The sequence below is a fragment of the Leopardus geoffroyi genome, chromosome B1 (assembly GCF_018350155.1).
Source record: "Leopardus geoffroyi isolate Oge1 chromosome B1, O.geoffroyi_Oge1_pat1.0, whole genome shotgun sequence".
Lineage (NCBI taxonomy): Eukaryota > Metazoa > Chordata > Mammalia > Carnivora > Felidae > Leopardus > Leopardus geoffroyi.
Genome location: NC_059327.1, coordinates 144131359 through 144145154, shown reverse-complemented (window position 1 = coordinate 144145154; position 13796 = coordinate 144131359). Strand labels below are relative to the sequence as shown.

Sequence of the window (13796 nt, the reverse complement as noted above, 5' to 3'; positions counted from 1 at the left end):
TTAAGTCTTAATAAAATAACATTTTAAATTTTTAAAATATTTTTTTAATAAGCTTTCTTTTATAGGTGTGATAACTAAGGCTATTTATAAGTCCAGTGAAGAGGATAAAAAAGAAGAAGAAGTGAAGAAAACATTAGAACAGCATGACAGTATTGTGACTCACTACAAAAACATGATTCGAGAGCAAGTATGTATTGACAGATTGTAAACACTTTCTAGGGCACTGATACTTTTCTACTTTGAGGAAGAGTTTTTCCTGGCATTTCATATACAAGAAGGTACAGAAAGTAGAGCTCATTATTTTCCTAAATAATCTAGAACTACCTGAGTTTTCAACAAACTGAGAGCTCATGTTAAGATTGTGCAGGATGTTGCGGATGAAGGCATGAATCAGACACGTTCCCCTATCACAGTCTTATGGGGAGAGAAAACTATAAATAGGTTTTTGTGACACACATAACGTATTAAGTCTAGTGATACAGATAATTGAAGGTATGTGGCAGCACTGAGAGGCACCTCATTTAGCTAGGTGAGAGCAGGGCCTTGGAGAAAACAGAACATGAGTCCTAAAAGCATAACTAGGAATAAGCTGGGCAAAAGGAGAAATAGGGGAGAGGGGCAGGGCGTGTTATTGTATGTACTTGGGACACTTGGTGGCTGCACCAAGTAGAAACTAGAAAGGCAAAGTTGGAGGGAGGGAGGTGGTATGGCAGGCATTGGGGAGGATATTGGGGCATTGATGGTGCCAGTGGTGATAATGGCTGCTGTTTTTTGTTTATTGTGTTTTGGGTGCTCACAAAGCACATTTTAAACACTGTTTTGCTTAATTTTCTTTTTTTTTTTTTCAACGTTTATTTATTTTTTTGGGGACAGAGAGAGACAGAGCATGAACGGGGGAGGGGCAGAGAGAGAGGGAGACACAGAATCAGGAACAGGCTCCAGGCTCCCAGCCATCAGCCCAGAGCCTGACGCGGGGCTCGAACTCACGGACCGTGAGATCGCGACCTGGCTGAAGTCGGACGCTTAACCGACTGCGCCACCCAGGCGCCCCTGTTTTGCTTAATTTTCATGTCGTCCCTACAACATAATTAATACCTTCATATAAAAATCAATGAGGAATCTAACACTTACAGAATTTAGACTTCTCCAGGGTCACTCAGCGATTGGTGGAACAGAATTCAAAAACATGTATGTTACTGGGACCCTAAAACTCATGCTATGTAGTGTAGAGGGGGCAGATCTGAGAAATGTGGTGACCAAAGCAGATGAAACTGGCAGGACCTGGTACTGACTGGATGTATGTGTAGGGAGCATAAAGGGTCGGATACAATCCTTAGAGCTCTGTCTTTCACATCTGAATAGATGATGCTGAGAATAGCAGAAGGAGTTGATTGAGAGTGGAGAGTGATGATGAAAGTCAAAACTGCGTTCTCAGAATCATCAGCTGACATTTTCTCTTCAGAACACCAGAGAATTCCACTCTTGCATTATCTTGAGCACCTTAAACTTTCTATTACATTTCGTCAGAGTGTATTTCTTGTTTCTTTCTCTCATTTAATTCCTCATCATGGTATATACCTTGATTGGAATCCTAAACAGTGCTGCAGTATTACCTGGAAGATGACAGTACTGATGTTATTAAAATGCCAGTGTCATTTAGAAACAATATACTGGTGACAGTCCAGTGAAGCAGGTTGCACCCTCTGCCCTGCACTGCCCTCCACCCCCTGCTGATTGTACACAGTTTGAGGCCCGTGTGGCAAGTGCAAGCTTGGGTAGAGCCCTCTAAACGAGAACCGCTGTGTGTTCTTCCCCACAGTCTATATTGTTGAGATTGGAATTCTGAGAAAGAATAAAAATATAGTGGTATATTTAGCACTCAGTCTGAGCTTTTCAGTTTATAAGCAATCAGTAAATTAGAATCTTCTTTGGATGATTCAAACTTAAATCATTAACCCACCCATGGTTATTAGGGTTTCTCAGCTATATTTTAGTGCAAATATGGAGTCACTTCCAGATGGTAAGATGTAATATCTTTAGAGCAATGGAAAATAAATACTTGGAATGTGATGTTACAGCCTACACTTGGGGCTGATAAATATGGTTAATTTGGAAGAAGAAAAGAGTGATTTGACACAATTACTATAATGACTGTGCTTTAGAAATGTTAATTTTAAATATTCTCATCATTTAAAATGCCATTTGAAAATTAGGCAGTAAGCATTAAGAGCTATAAAATATTTATATAAACTGAATGACATTTGAGAATCCATCCTAAGGAAATTCTTCAGAATACAGGGAAATGAAAATATGATTATGATATTTATTGTAATGATAGTTATTATCTAGAAAAATGGAAAGCATCCTCGGTGTTGCTTTTGAATATAAATTATATTGCATCTACTGATATTGAGTAAACATTAAAAGTTATGATTGCAAAAAACTAGTAATATGGGGAACTTATAATTGAATAGTAAGTAAAAGCTACAGAATGACATATGGACTGAGTGTGACAAGTTTAAAACACTTGGATTGGAAAAAAATTAGAAGAAAATAAAGAAACAGATCATATCCAACTAGTTATATTAGGGTGGTGAGAGTTGGAAGTTCTTTTTTTTTTTTTTTTTGGTTTTCTAAATGTTCTATTCTAGAAATTATCTTTTACGTTAAAAGTAATATAGATGCATGTATACATATACTGAGTTTCTTAAATAGTTTGTTATGAATTTCTTAAATGGTTTGATGGACCATAGAATGGAGTTTTTAAAATTGACCATTCCCCACCCCAGTAATTGCAGTGAGATTGCAGGCTGTGCTATTGTGCTTATTATTAACGGGGCCTTACTGGAAATTTTATGGTTCTGCTACATGTTAGTTGACCTTTGTGCATACATTAATGTATTATTAATGGTTGAGTGATTCTGGAATTGTTGAGTACCTTAACATCATGACCCAGAATGATCTCTGATTTTTAGTTTGCTCATCTTCTTAATGCTAATTAGTATAAATTTAAACACTTAAATTCTGTTTTGTTTTACAGGATCTGCAGCTTGAGGAATTAAAGCAGCAAATTTCTACATTAAAATGTCAAAATGAACAGCTCCAGACAGCAGTCACACAGCAAGTATCTCAGATTCAGCAACACAAAGATCAGTATAATCTTCTTAAAGTACAGCTAGGTAGGTATAACTGGCTGTAACTGTTGTAGTGTCCTCAAAAGCTGGACTGAATCTAACAGGTTATTCTTGTGGACTAGTCTTTCTCTAACCTTAATCACTATAACAAATGTGTAAATCAGAGTTTATAGCACAGGTTTCTTGGTACCTATTTCAGTATCTTTTCCGTTGATTCTCAGCCTTGGCTGCACATTAGAATATCCTGAGATATTTTTTTTCTTTTTTTAATACCACCAATACTGAGACCCCACTCAAATGTTTGATTTTAATTAGTTGGGTTGGAGCCAAGCATTAATAATTATTACAGGCTTCTGGGTGATTCTGATGTATAGTCAGCTGAGCATGACTGCTCTAATCTTTCTGTTTCCTCATCTGCACAATGGAACTGATAATAGCATCTGTGTCATCTGAGAATCAAATGAATTAATATATAGAATTCTAGTTCAGTGCCTGGCACAGGTAAGTCAAATGCTTATAAATAGCATCATCCTGTAGTGCCTATGATTGGAATGCTAGCTATTTAGAAATACAGTTTGTTTTATTTCTATGAAGGTGACTAAAATTTTCAGAAAAAATTACCTCTTACTTCCTTTATTTATAACAATAATCTGTCAGTTATTGTAGTCCACATAGAATACTATTCCTTTGCGAAGATTTTAAAAGGGATTTTGTTTTCTTATATTAATTGACCAAATTGGAATTGAAACTACTGTAATTCTTAATTGTAGATCACCAAACCATGCAGTTTAGTCTTAATAAGACTATGCTATGTTTCTCCCCAGAAACCTGAAAATATCATCACTTCACTATTTTTATCAGTACACTGTTCTGCAAAAATGAAATGTGCTTATTACAAAAGTGCCACCAAAGTAATTGAATTAAGGAAATTTTATATTTTTATATTTAAATCTTCTCATTCAAGAAATGAAAAACCTAAGTTTCATGCTGGCTTTTCAAACTTTATTCCTGTTTTAATAGGAAAAGATAATCCGCATCAAGGTTCTTACAGTGACACGACTCAGATGAATGGCATTCAGCCAGAAGAAGTTGGGAGGTTACGAGAAGAGATAGAAGAATTAAAAAGTAATCAGGAGCTTTTACAAAGCCAGCTGGCTGAAAAGGACTCTCTGATTGAAAATTTGGTGAGTAAATGTTAAAAAAATTTTAAGAGGTCAAGAGCAATTCTCATTATCCTGTTTGTTTATTTTTCTGGATCCTTTAAGCCAAAATATCATCATAAGGCTTTAGAATATGAGCTTTGGGCGGCGGGGGGGGCGGTTCCTGGCTGGCTCAGTTGGTAGAACATGCTCTCAGAGCAATGAGTTTGAGCCCCACATTCAGCATAGAGTTTACGTTTAAAAAATTAGATTATGAGCTTTGGTGTCAAACTGTCTAAAGCTTCAGCACTCCCCAGCTCATTGAATTTAAGCAACTTAGTTAACCTCTTTAAACTTTTTTACTGATCTGTAAATTGGTAGTGGTTGTATCTGTTTTGGTGTTGAGAGAATTAAATGAGCTACTGTGTATAAAGCTCTTTTAATACATGGAAATCAATAAATACTTGTGTTTATGCTCTTTCTCCATATAACTTCAGATAAGTGCTTAGATTTAATTACTTGGTATAAGTATAAATTTATTAACTATTGTAGACAGCGTGTGCTATGTTGAAATTTTATCTTGGATATAAAAACTAAAATGTTGATGTGAAATTTTTGGTAAGCCTCTGTAAGGCATAGTGTATAGTAACTATACGTGTATAGTGTAACTATACGTGTATAGTGTATACGTGTATAGTTCTGTTTTGTTTCCTATCTCTTTAGACTAAATTTATTTCATAGTTTATTTCTATGGTATTTGTAGAAATCTTCCCAAGCATCACCTGGCACAAATGAACAGTCTTCAGCAACAGCTTCTGCTCAAGATTCTGAACAAATTGCAGAATTAAAACAGGTAATTTTCTGGCTTGATCCAAGTTCTATTTTGTGTTGTTTTAATTATAATAGAGTAACAGCTCTGTAGTTTCACTAATCTAGAACTACTTTTGCTAATATAAGCAAAATTTGATAGTGAAGATTGTTATTTGAAAGTCCAAGAGCTTTTTAAATTATATGGTAATTGGGGGCAATTACCTTATAATTGGGTGGCTCAGTCAAGCATCTAAGTCTTGATTTCAGCTTGATTTCTCACAGTTCGTGAGATCATGAGATCAAGCTCCGTGTCAGGCTCTGCGCTGATAGCATGGGCCTGCTTAGGATTCTCTGTCTCCCTCTCTCTCTGCCCCTCCCCAGCTCTTTCTGTCTCAAAATAAATAAATAAACGTAAAAAACATTGTATGGTAATGGTATTTTGCTTTTTGTTAAGTGTTTTTATTTTTTAATTGTGTTCTTTTTAACAGATCTGAATATCTCACCCCGGTTATTTGTAGATTATCAGTGACCTAACAATTAAGGAAAATTTAAGTGTATTTATAAGCTGCAAATATGAAGATATAAAATCTTATGCCCAATTTTCATTTACTATTGACCATGACAATTGCATACTTGAATGTATTCAGTGTTTAGACCATTTTCTCCAGAAAAATGTTGGTTTTTAGAATTGGAAAGGGAATAAACTTGTGTATATCTCAGATGACTAGCTAAAAAAAGAAAAACAAAAATTTTCTGCTAGAGTAACTTATAATATCTAGAAAAGCAAATTAAACTTTTTCCTACTTGGTTATTGTAATATTTATAATTCTAGTATAGGGGCGCCTGGGTGGCTCAGTTGGTTAAGCATCTGATTCTTGATTTTGGCTTAGGTCCTGATCTCATGGTTCGTGAGATCGAGCCTCTTTTTGGGCTCCAGCCAGGAGCCTGCTAGGGATTCTCTCTCTCCCTCTTTCTCTGCCCCTCCCCTACTTGTGCACACACACTCTCTCTCAAAATAAATAAACTTAAAAAAAAAAATGAAAGTAGGTATGCAGATCTAACTTTATTAATAGAATATGGAATATTAAATATATTTGTTTAATAAGAACTAGAAAAGGGAGAAAGGAATTACTTATGTATAGAATTAAATATTGGAAGAAAAGTCTAGAAAAGTATCAGATTGCTCCTTAGTATACTATCCCTAAACCAGTTGAGTTTTTTCCTTTTAAATTTTTCTTTCTTTCCTCTTTTTTATTCTATCCTACCCTTCTTCCTTCCTTTCTTATAAAAAGAATGTATGTTTCTTTTGTTTCTTTTAAAAAACAAAAAGTAATTCTAAAGGAAGAAGTCAACGGCCCAGACAACCTAAATTCACTTCCTTCTCCTCTACTAGTCATCTGGTCCTAGTCCACTGACATGGCTGATCCAAGAGAGGAGTGACCGTACACAGAGAAACTGTGTCATATTTTGATAATATCCATGTACCCCAGAGTAGATTCTATAGTCAGGCTTTAAAAATAATAATAATAATTTGTCATTAAGGATTTATAATATTTACAATATTTGTCCACAGTGTTTTATTCTTGTGAGGAAAATTAATATACTGTTTGGGTTTTATTAAGTCTACCTACACTAGAGCTATATTAAAATTAAAGGGAATTAGTTATTAATAAATGATCTTAGTTTATAAATCCCAAGTAAAAATTTTTACTCTTTGTGTTTCTCAGTGAAATTTTAGCTAGATATTTCTGTGTGTTGTTGGCACAGAGTCTGACGTGGGGTTCAATTTCACGAACCATGAGACCATGACCTGAGCCAAAATCAAGAGTTGGACACTTAACCGACTGAGCCACCCAGGCACCCCCTTTCTGCAATTTATTTTCTTTTTCAATTTTACATTGTTAAAAAGGATACATATTTTTAAAAGATATATTTTAAATTACAGTTTTGTTTATTTTTTTGACAGTTTTGTTTCTTACATAGTAAAATACTGTATAAAAAGAAAACCAAAATTGTCCATAATCTTAGTGTCTATGTAACTCATTTATTTAACTGAAAAAAAAAAATCCAAGGAAAGCCACATATGTACATGATAGAAAGGTTTAAGAGAATAAATTAGCTTTTTACATGACAGCATCCCACCACTTACCCAACGTCTACAGATGTTGCCAAATATTGTGAAGGGGATTCCCTTCTTTGAGAACCATGGTTATAATCGCCTTTCTTTCCCTGTGCATTTCTGGTGGGGAGAGGGCAAGAAAGTTGGGAATTTCATTATTAATGACATGTAAACTTTGAATTAATTCCCTCCTTTTCACTACAGTACTGACTTCTTTCATCTATCTTTTGTGGTCCGGAGTCTAAAAGTATCCTATTTTCCCTTTGCAAATAATAAACCCCTAGTCTTTGGCCAAGAGAAGAACAGTTGCTTGATACATGAGATTGGGACAGGGATCTGGTGGTCTTCCTAAGCAGACTTTGAACCAGTCTCGCTGTTTGGTTTTTTGTTTTTTGTTTTGTTTGTTTTTAATGTCCATTCATTTTTTGAGAGAGAGAGAGAGCACAGGGGAGGGGCAGAGAGAGAGGGAGACACTGAATCTGAAGCAGGCTTCAGGCTCCAAGCTGTCAGCGCAGAACCCGACGCGGGGCTCGAACTTGAGAACCTCTATGTCACGACCTGAGCCAAAGTTGGACACTCAACCAAAGTGAGCCACCCAGGCACGCCTCAACCAGCCCTGCTGGTTTTGACCCCATTTTTACCCACACTTCCAGAGATATCTGATGGTACCAGTTCCCAAGCCTTTAACAGTTGTGCCTTGTAAGTCAGGTAGCAGCTGGGCTTTCTCAAGTGTCAGTTAAGTTGTCTTTCTCAGGTGTGCTGCGTCAGTTACCACTGTCATTTGTTTACTGAAATTCCTCAATTTTATTGCTCTTTTTTCTTTCATTCTCTTTCACCTCGTGCGTTTCTCCCTCCCTCTCTCTCCTCCTTTTATCCATCCTTCCTTCCTCCCTCCCTTCCTTCCTCTTTCCCTTCATCCCCTACTTTGTGATTTTTTACATGGACTCTCAGGAGAAGTCAGAGGTGAATATGTATCACAAACTTGCTTAATTCTCTAGCTTGACACCAAAGTTCAAGAATGGTTTTTTAGAATTAGATTTTCAAACTTGGAAGTTGTGATTTTAGAAAGGTCAAGAAAGGAAATAATTTTAAATTTCTTCCTGTAACTAGATATTTCCTTGATGCAATTAATGCTATTTAATGTTACAACTCAACTATTTTTGTCTCTTAGGAACTGGCAACATTAAAGTCTCAGTTAAACTCACAATCTGTGGAGATCACCAAACTGCAGACAGAAAAGCAGGAGCTGTTACAGAAAACAGAAACATTTGTGAGTTAATTATTACTTTTTTTTTCCCTGAAAAATCGTTAACACAAGGTTAGGATGTTATTTCTCAGCCACTATGTAAAAGAAGCAAACGTGTCAGACTGCACCTTCCCTTTTAGGTTGCTTACTAGCCAGAGTTCTGGTCACATAGGCTTCTTGGCCACGGTGACAGCCATATGAGAGTCAGACTCACCAGATCAGTATAATCCATTATTTGATGGTTCATTTTGCTGGTATTTTATATTTTATCCCATCTTTCCCCTTCCGTCCAAGCTGACAGGTTTTCTGCTGGTATAAAATTCGTAAAAACCCCATGCAATACACAGGGATCCAAGCCATTGGATAAGAAGGCCCTCCGGATCCTTCCTAGATAATCGCATCTCTATTTCAGCTTCTGCTCAGATGGTTGATTGGGTCCATGAGTCACAAAAGTAACTTCTTTACAAATGGGAGTCCAGCCACATCCTTGATATTTCAGCACAGCACACTTTGTCATTTATTGCAGTAGGGATAGGCTATTTTCTAAATCTTCATGTTCTGATCCCTTTTGCTTAACAGTTCCTTCTGAAATGTATCTCTCTCGGGGAGCCTGGGTGGCTTAGTCAATTGACTCTTGATTTTGGCTCAGACCATGATCCCAGAGTTGTGGGATCGAGCCCCATGTCAGGCTCGTTCTCTCTCTCTCTCTCTCTCTCTCTGTCTCTCTCTCTCTCTCTCCCCCTCTCCACACCCTCCCCCCCGCCCCGCCCCGCCCCACTGCCCCTCTCCCCTGCTTGCATATTCTCTAAGATTAAAAAAAAATGTATCTCCTGTCACATTTTACTGTAAGCAGCAAGGAGAAACCAGGCCATGCCTTTCTTTAACACTTTGCTTAGAAATCTCCATGAAATATCCAAGTTCATCACTTACAAATTCTACTTTCTACAAAGCACTAAAACATAATTCAGCCAGTTTCTTTGCCACTTTATAACAAGGATCTCTTCTACTTTCCAGTAACATGTTCTTCATTTCCATCTCAGGCAAACAACCTTTCCATCCGTATTTCTACCAATATTCTATTCACGGTGATGTTTTCTCCAAGGCCATAGAAGCTTTCTCTCTAGCTCCCCTTTCTTTCTGAGCCCTCACCAGAATTGCCCTTAATGTCCATATTTCTAGTGACAGTCTCTTTGGGGCAGTTTAGGCTTTGTCTGACATGTATCTCAAAACTCTTCTAGCTGCTACCAGTTCTGAAGACCCTTCCACATTTTTCAGGTATTTGTTACATCAGCACCCTCCTTCCCAGTACTTTAAAAGAAAAAAAAAAAAAAAAAGGTGGCAAAAGATTAGGAAACTATCATTTAATGGGGCGCCTGGGTGGCTCAGTTGGTTAAGCATCCGACTCTTGATTTAGGCTCAGGTCGTGAGTCATGATCTCATGGTTCGTGGGTGAGAGCCCCGTGTCAGGCTCTGCACCGACAGCACAGAGCCTGCTTGGGATTCTCTGTCTGCCCCGACCCCTGCTCCACCTCTCAAAAATAAATAAATAAACACTAAAAAAAAAAACACTATGATTTAAGAATATTTCCTATTAGCACTTAAGAAAATCTTAGCATTTCAGCAATTTATGTCATTTAGCTCTCTTTCCTCACCTGTCTCTCTGAGAAGATAATGTGGACTTAACTTCTAGAAATTTCCTGAGGAAAGGGCTTTGAAAATTTTTCTCTGCCTATTAAATGCTATGTTATAGCTATAGTCTGACCTTGAGGCTGCTTAACCCAGCTCTCCTCATGCTCCATGGAGGTCCAATGCTGCACCTGATCCTGACCCAGCCTCCTGCTCTGCTGTAGGGACTGCTGGTCTTTCCGGGGAGAGCGCTTCAGTGCGTGTCAGTATACATAAGGAATTCTACAGTTCTGCAGTACAGGAATTGTATTTCTGCTATTGGGCATAGTTTCAAAATAGCGAGACAATTAAATAACCTTTGGAATTGCCTGTTGCCTGTAACTTTAAAGGAACTTCCCCCTCCCCCACCCCCCGCCAATTTCTACTTTCAGGCAAAACCAGCCCCTGTACCAGGAGAGAGTGAAGCTGTAGCAGCTGCAAAGACGACGGACGTGGAAGGAAGACTATCAGCATTATTACAGGAAACAAAAGAATTAAAGGTTGCTTTTTGGTGAAACTCTTATTTGTTGCGTATTCTAGGAAATGACTCCAGGAAATTTGATTGTATTTCATTTAACGTCCCCAATTCTTCGATTTATGAGGAAAGCTAATGGGGTATAATTTTATCTCACAGCATGGCCATTGCTATTTGGATGAGTAAAGATGGCACAAGTGAAGCCTTTTTAAATGCCATTTCAAATGATGACATCATATATATAAAGTAAGACTGTATATGATGTACTTTGAAAGTGGAAATCATTTAAAGTTTAGTTTTCTTGTCAATGTCTAATCACAATAAGAAATAAAGAGCACAGCTTGGGCTAAAACCCAAGCCACATGTGGGCTTCCCTTCAAGCTAAGGACACGGGCACATTAAATCCTGCCAGCCTATTTAGTGTGACAGAGAAATCAGAATAAATAACAAAGAGAGGAATGAGGTAGAAATAATAAAACTAAAAGGGAATTTTTTATTCATATAAAAAAATGCAAAAGGGAAGGTAATGTGTGATTGTGCCTTTTGGATAGTGATCAAATTTATCTTTAAGCTGTAGATTGTATGCATGAAGTTGGGCTAAAAAAAATTTTAACCTGAGTTCTAATTTCTGGTGCTGATCAGGCCTCTGCTGTAAAATGTTTTGTGTCTTTATTCTTACAATTATCTGAAATGGTATTATCTCTTAGGATTTTTGAAAAATAGCTCATTAAAACTAGTTTTTGGATATTAAACTGTATCTTTTCATAATAACCATCTTTGATGTATATAGCCTAACATAAATTCTCTTGTTACTGGATGAGTGTGTGTGTGTGTGTTCTATTCCTAAAATCTCCATCGCCAAACTCCTCAGATCATCACAGAAAGAATGAACCTAAAAAAAGAAAAAGAATGAGCCTATTTGTTAAAAATCCTGTGAGAATGAATGCTAATCTTAGATCAGTTGATTTTCACCTTTCTTTTCCCAGAATGAAATTAAAGCTTTGTCTGAGGAAAGAGCTGCTATTAAAGAGCAGCTGGATGCATCTAACAGCACCATTGCCATTTTACAAAATGAGAAAAACAAACTTGAGGTGGATGTTACAGATTCTAAAAAAGAGCAAGATGATCTGTTGGTGCTGTTGGCTGATCAGGATCAGAAAATATTCTCATTAAAGAATAAACTCAAGGAACTTGGTCACCCGGTAAGATTGAAATGTTTCCAAAAATTATATCTGTACATACATATGTATATATGTATTTATTTTTTTAAGTTTATTCTGAGAGAGAGAGAGAGACCATGTACAAGCAGGGGAAGGGCAGAGAGGAGAGACAGAATCCCCAAGCAGGCTCCGCACTATCAGCACAGAGCCTGATGCAAGACTTGAACTCACAAACTGTGAGATCATGACCTGAGCCGAAATCAATAGTTGGATGCTTAACTGACTGTGCCACCTAGGTGCCCCTATAATATATTTTTAAAAATTGTACTGTAGCATGGAAGTGTTGTGCCTAGATATCCATTATTACAGGCGTAAATGTGTAGGTACATGAATGAGGTATCATCTGCATTGCTTTCCTGGTGTTCAGTGAATTGATGTAAACCATACAGGCACAGTTTCCAGTATTTGTTAACTGGCTCACTTTTGGGCTTTGAGCCTAGTAATGAATTGATTTGGTCCTGTGGTCATAAGACTCTCATTATCCAGATGTGCCATTCTCTTTTGTCATGTTTGGTCCAGATTTGTGTGTAGACAGGTATGACCTGTTAAGCTGTATATCTCCTCTCATATTATCATCATCAAGGAAATCAGATGGCTTGTAATCTGCTACAGTTACTGGAATAAAGAATTTATCAAGTGGTACGTGTCATTACATGTTGAAAATGAAGTGAACAAATCTTAACAGTGTTCAAATGTACATATTCCCTTTAGGTTGAAGAAGAGGATGAACTTGAATCCGGAGACCAGGATGATGAGGAAGACGAAGATGAAGATAATGGCAAGGACCAGGGTCCTATCTAGCTTTAAATCTCTAGGAATGGTAGAGACTGTATTGTAACTTTGAAGATGGAGTCTTAAGACAGTGCTTTGGTTTGCCTCCACAGAAAATAAAGATTTAGAAACCCAAATGGAAAATACTCACTAATAAGACTATTGATGTATTTTTTAATGATGCCACCCATGTTGAACACCCTAAAACTAACTTCCTGCAGAACACACATCTTTTATTGAAATTCATCTGAATTGTTCCGAATGATAATTTGCGAAGAGCTTCAGACACTAAAAATACACCATTTTAAAGCATGTGGTGGCAGTGCTATTTGCCTTAGTTTATTGGTTGTTTACCTATGTTCTGTATTAGTCTATTATTTTCACTTTTCAGAATACGTGACTTTAAGTACTAACACATTCGATTTAATGTGTATTGGAATCATTGTTTCTAAATTCAGCATTGGGCTTCTTAGCTAATGATTTCCCTTTAAAGAAATGGATTTCCTGAAAGGCAAGATAGCACGGGCTGGGGCATAATATAGATCGTCAGCCCTCCATCCAATGTGACTCCTAAGATGGGCAAGATAGGACAGTTTAGAATGAGTGCCTTGACACCTGATATGGCTGCACTCTGTATTGTTTTTCAGGGAAGACACCGAAGGATACTGACACTCACAGATGAGGAGGGTGTTTCTCAGAACGTTTTGCAACAGTGTATTAGCATGCTGTTGGGTTGGGTTGGGTTTTATTTTAAGCTAAACTTTAAAACATTACAAAATAACAGCTCATACAACTCAGATTTAGTATTGTTGTCTGATTATCATAAAACATAGTATGGTCCTAGTTTTAAAAAGACCCAAACTATGATTTATATAATTTATTGGCATTTTTGCTGAATAGGTTTAAGTCAGATAATAGATTTTTAAAAAGCAAATGAAGCAATGTGTCAAAATTTAATGTTTCATAATAAAAATAGATACTATGTTCACTTAATCCCTGGTCATGGTTCCCTTTTTTAGATTTTGAGGAAAGTATTTTATTCTTAATAAAAGTTGAAGCAGGTAGAAGTGGTAAGAGGAATTCTCTTACTAAAAGTACATTATAACTGAGGAGTCTTATTGTTCAGAACTAATGAGGATTCTGTAAGACTGGAGGTACTAATTGAAGCAGAAGCAGAAGAGGTTGGGGAAGGGTTTGGATATTTCTAAATTGACACT

General features: G+C 36.9%; 1 protein-coding gene across 4 annotated transcripts in view; it reads left to right on the top strand.

Annotated features, from left to right (window-relative positions):
• USO1 (USO1 vesicle transport factor) overlaps window positions 1–13572 on the top strand; it is a 97072-nt gene extending 83500 nt beyond the window's left edge. For all 4 annotated transcript variants that reach the window (XM_045473724.1, XM_045473723.1, XM_045473725.1 and 1 more), the window contains 8 exons: window positions 66–187; window positions 3041–3179; window positions 4155–4318; window positions 5037–5126; window positions 8374–8472; window positions 10506–10613; window positions 11575–11790; window positions 12520–13572. In XM_045473724.1, the coding sequence (XP_045329680.1) occupies window positions 66–187; window positions 3041–3179; window positions 4155–4318; window positions 5037–5126; window positions 8374–8472; window positions 10506–10613; window positions 11575–11790; window positions 12520–12609 (1028 nt within the window). In that variant the 3' untranslated portion in view covers window positions 12610–13572. The remainder of the gene's footprint in view (window positions 1–65; window positions 188–3040; window positions 3180–4154; window positions 4319–5036; window positions 5127–8373; window positions 8473–10505; window positions 10614–11574; window positions 11791–12519) is intronic.
• Window positions 13573–13796: the final 224 nt, after the last annotated feature.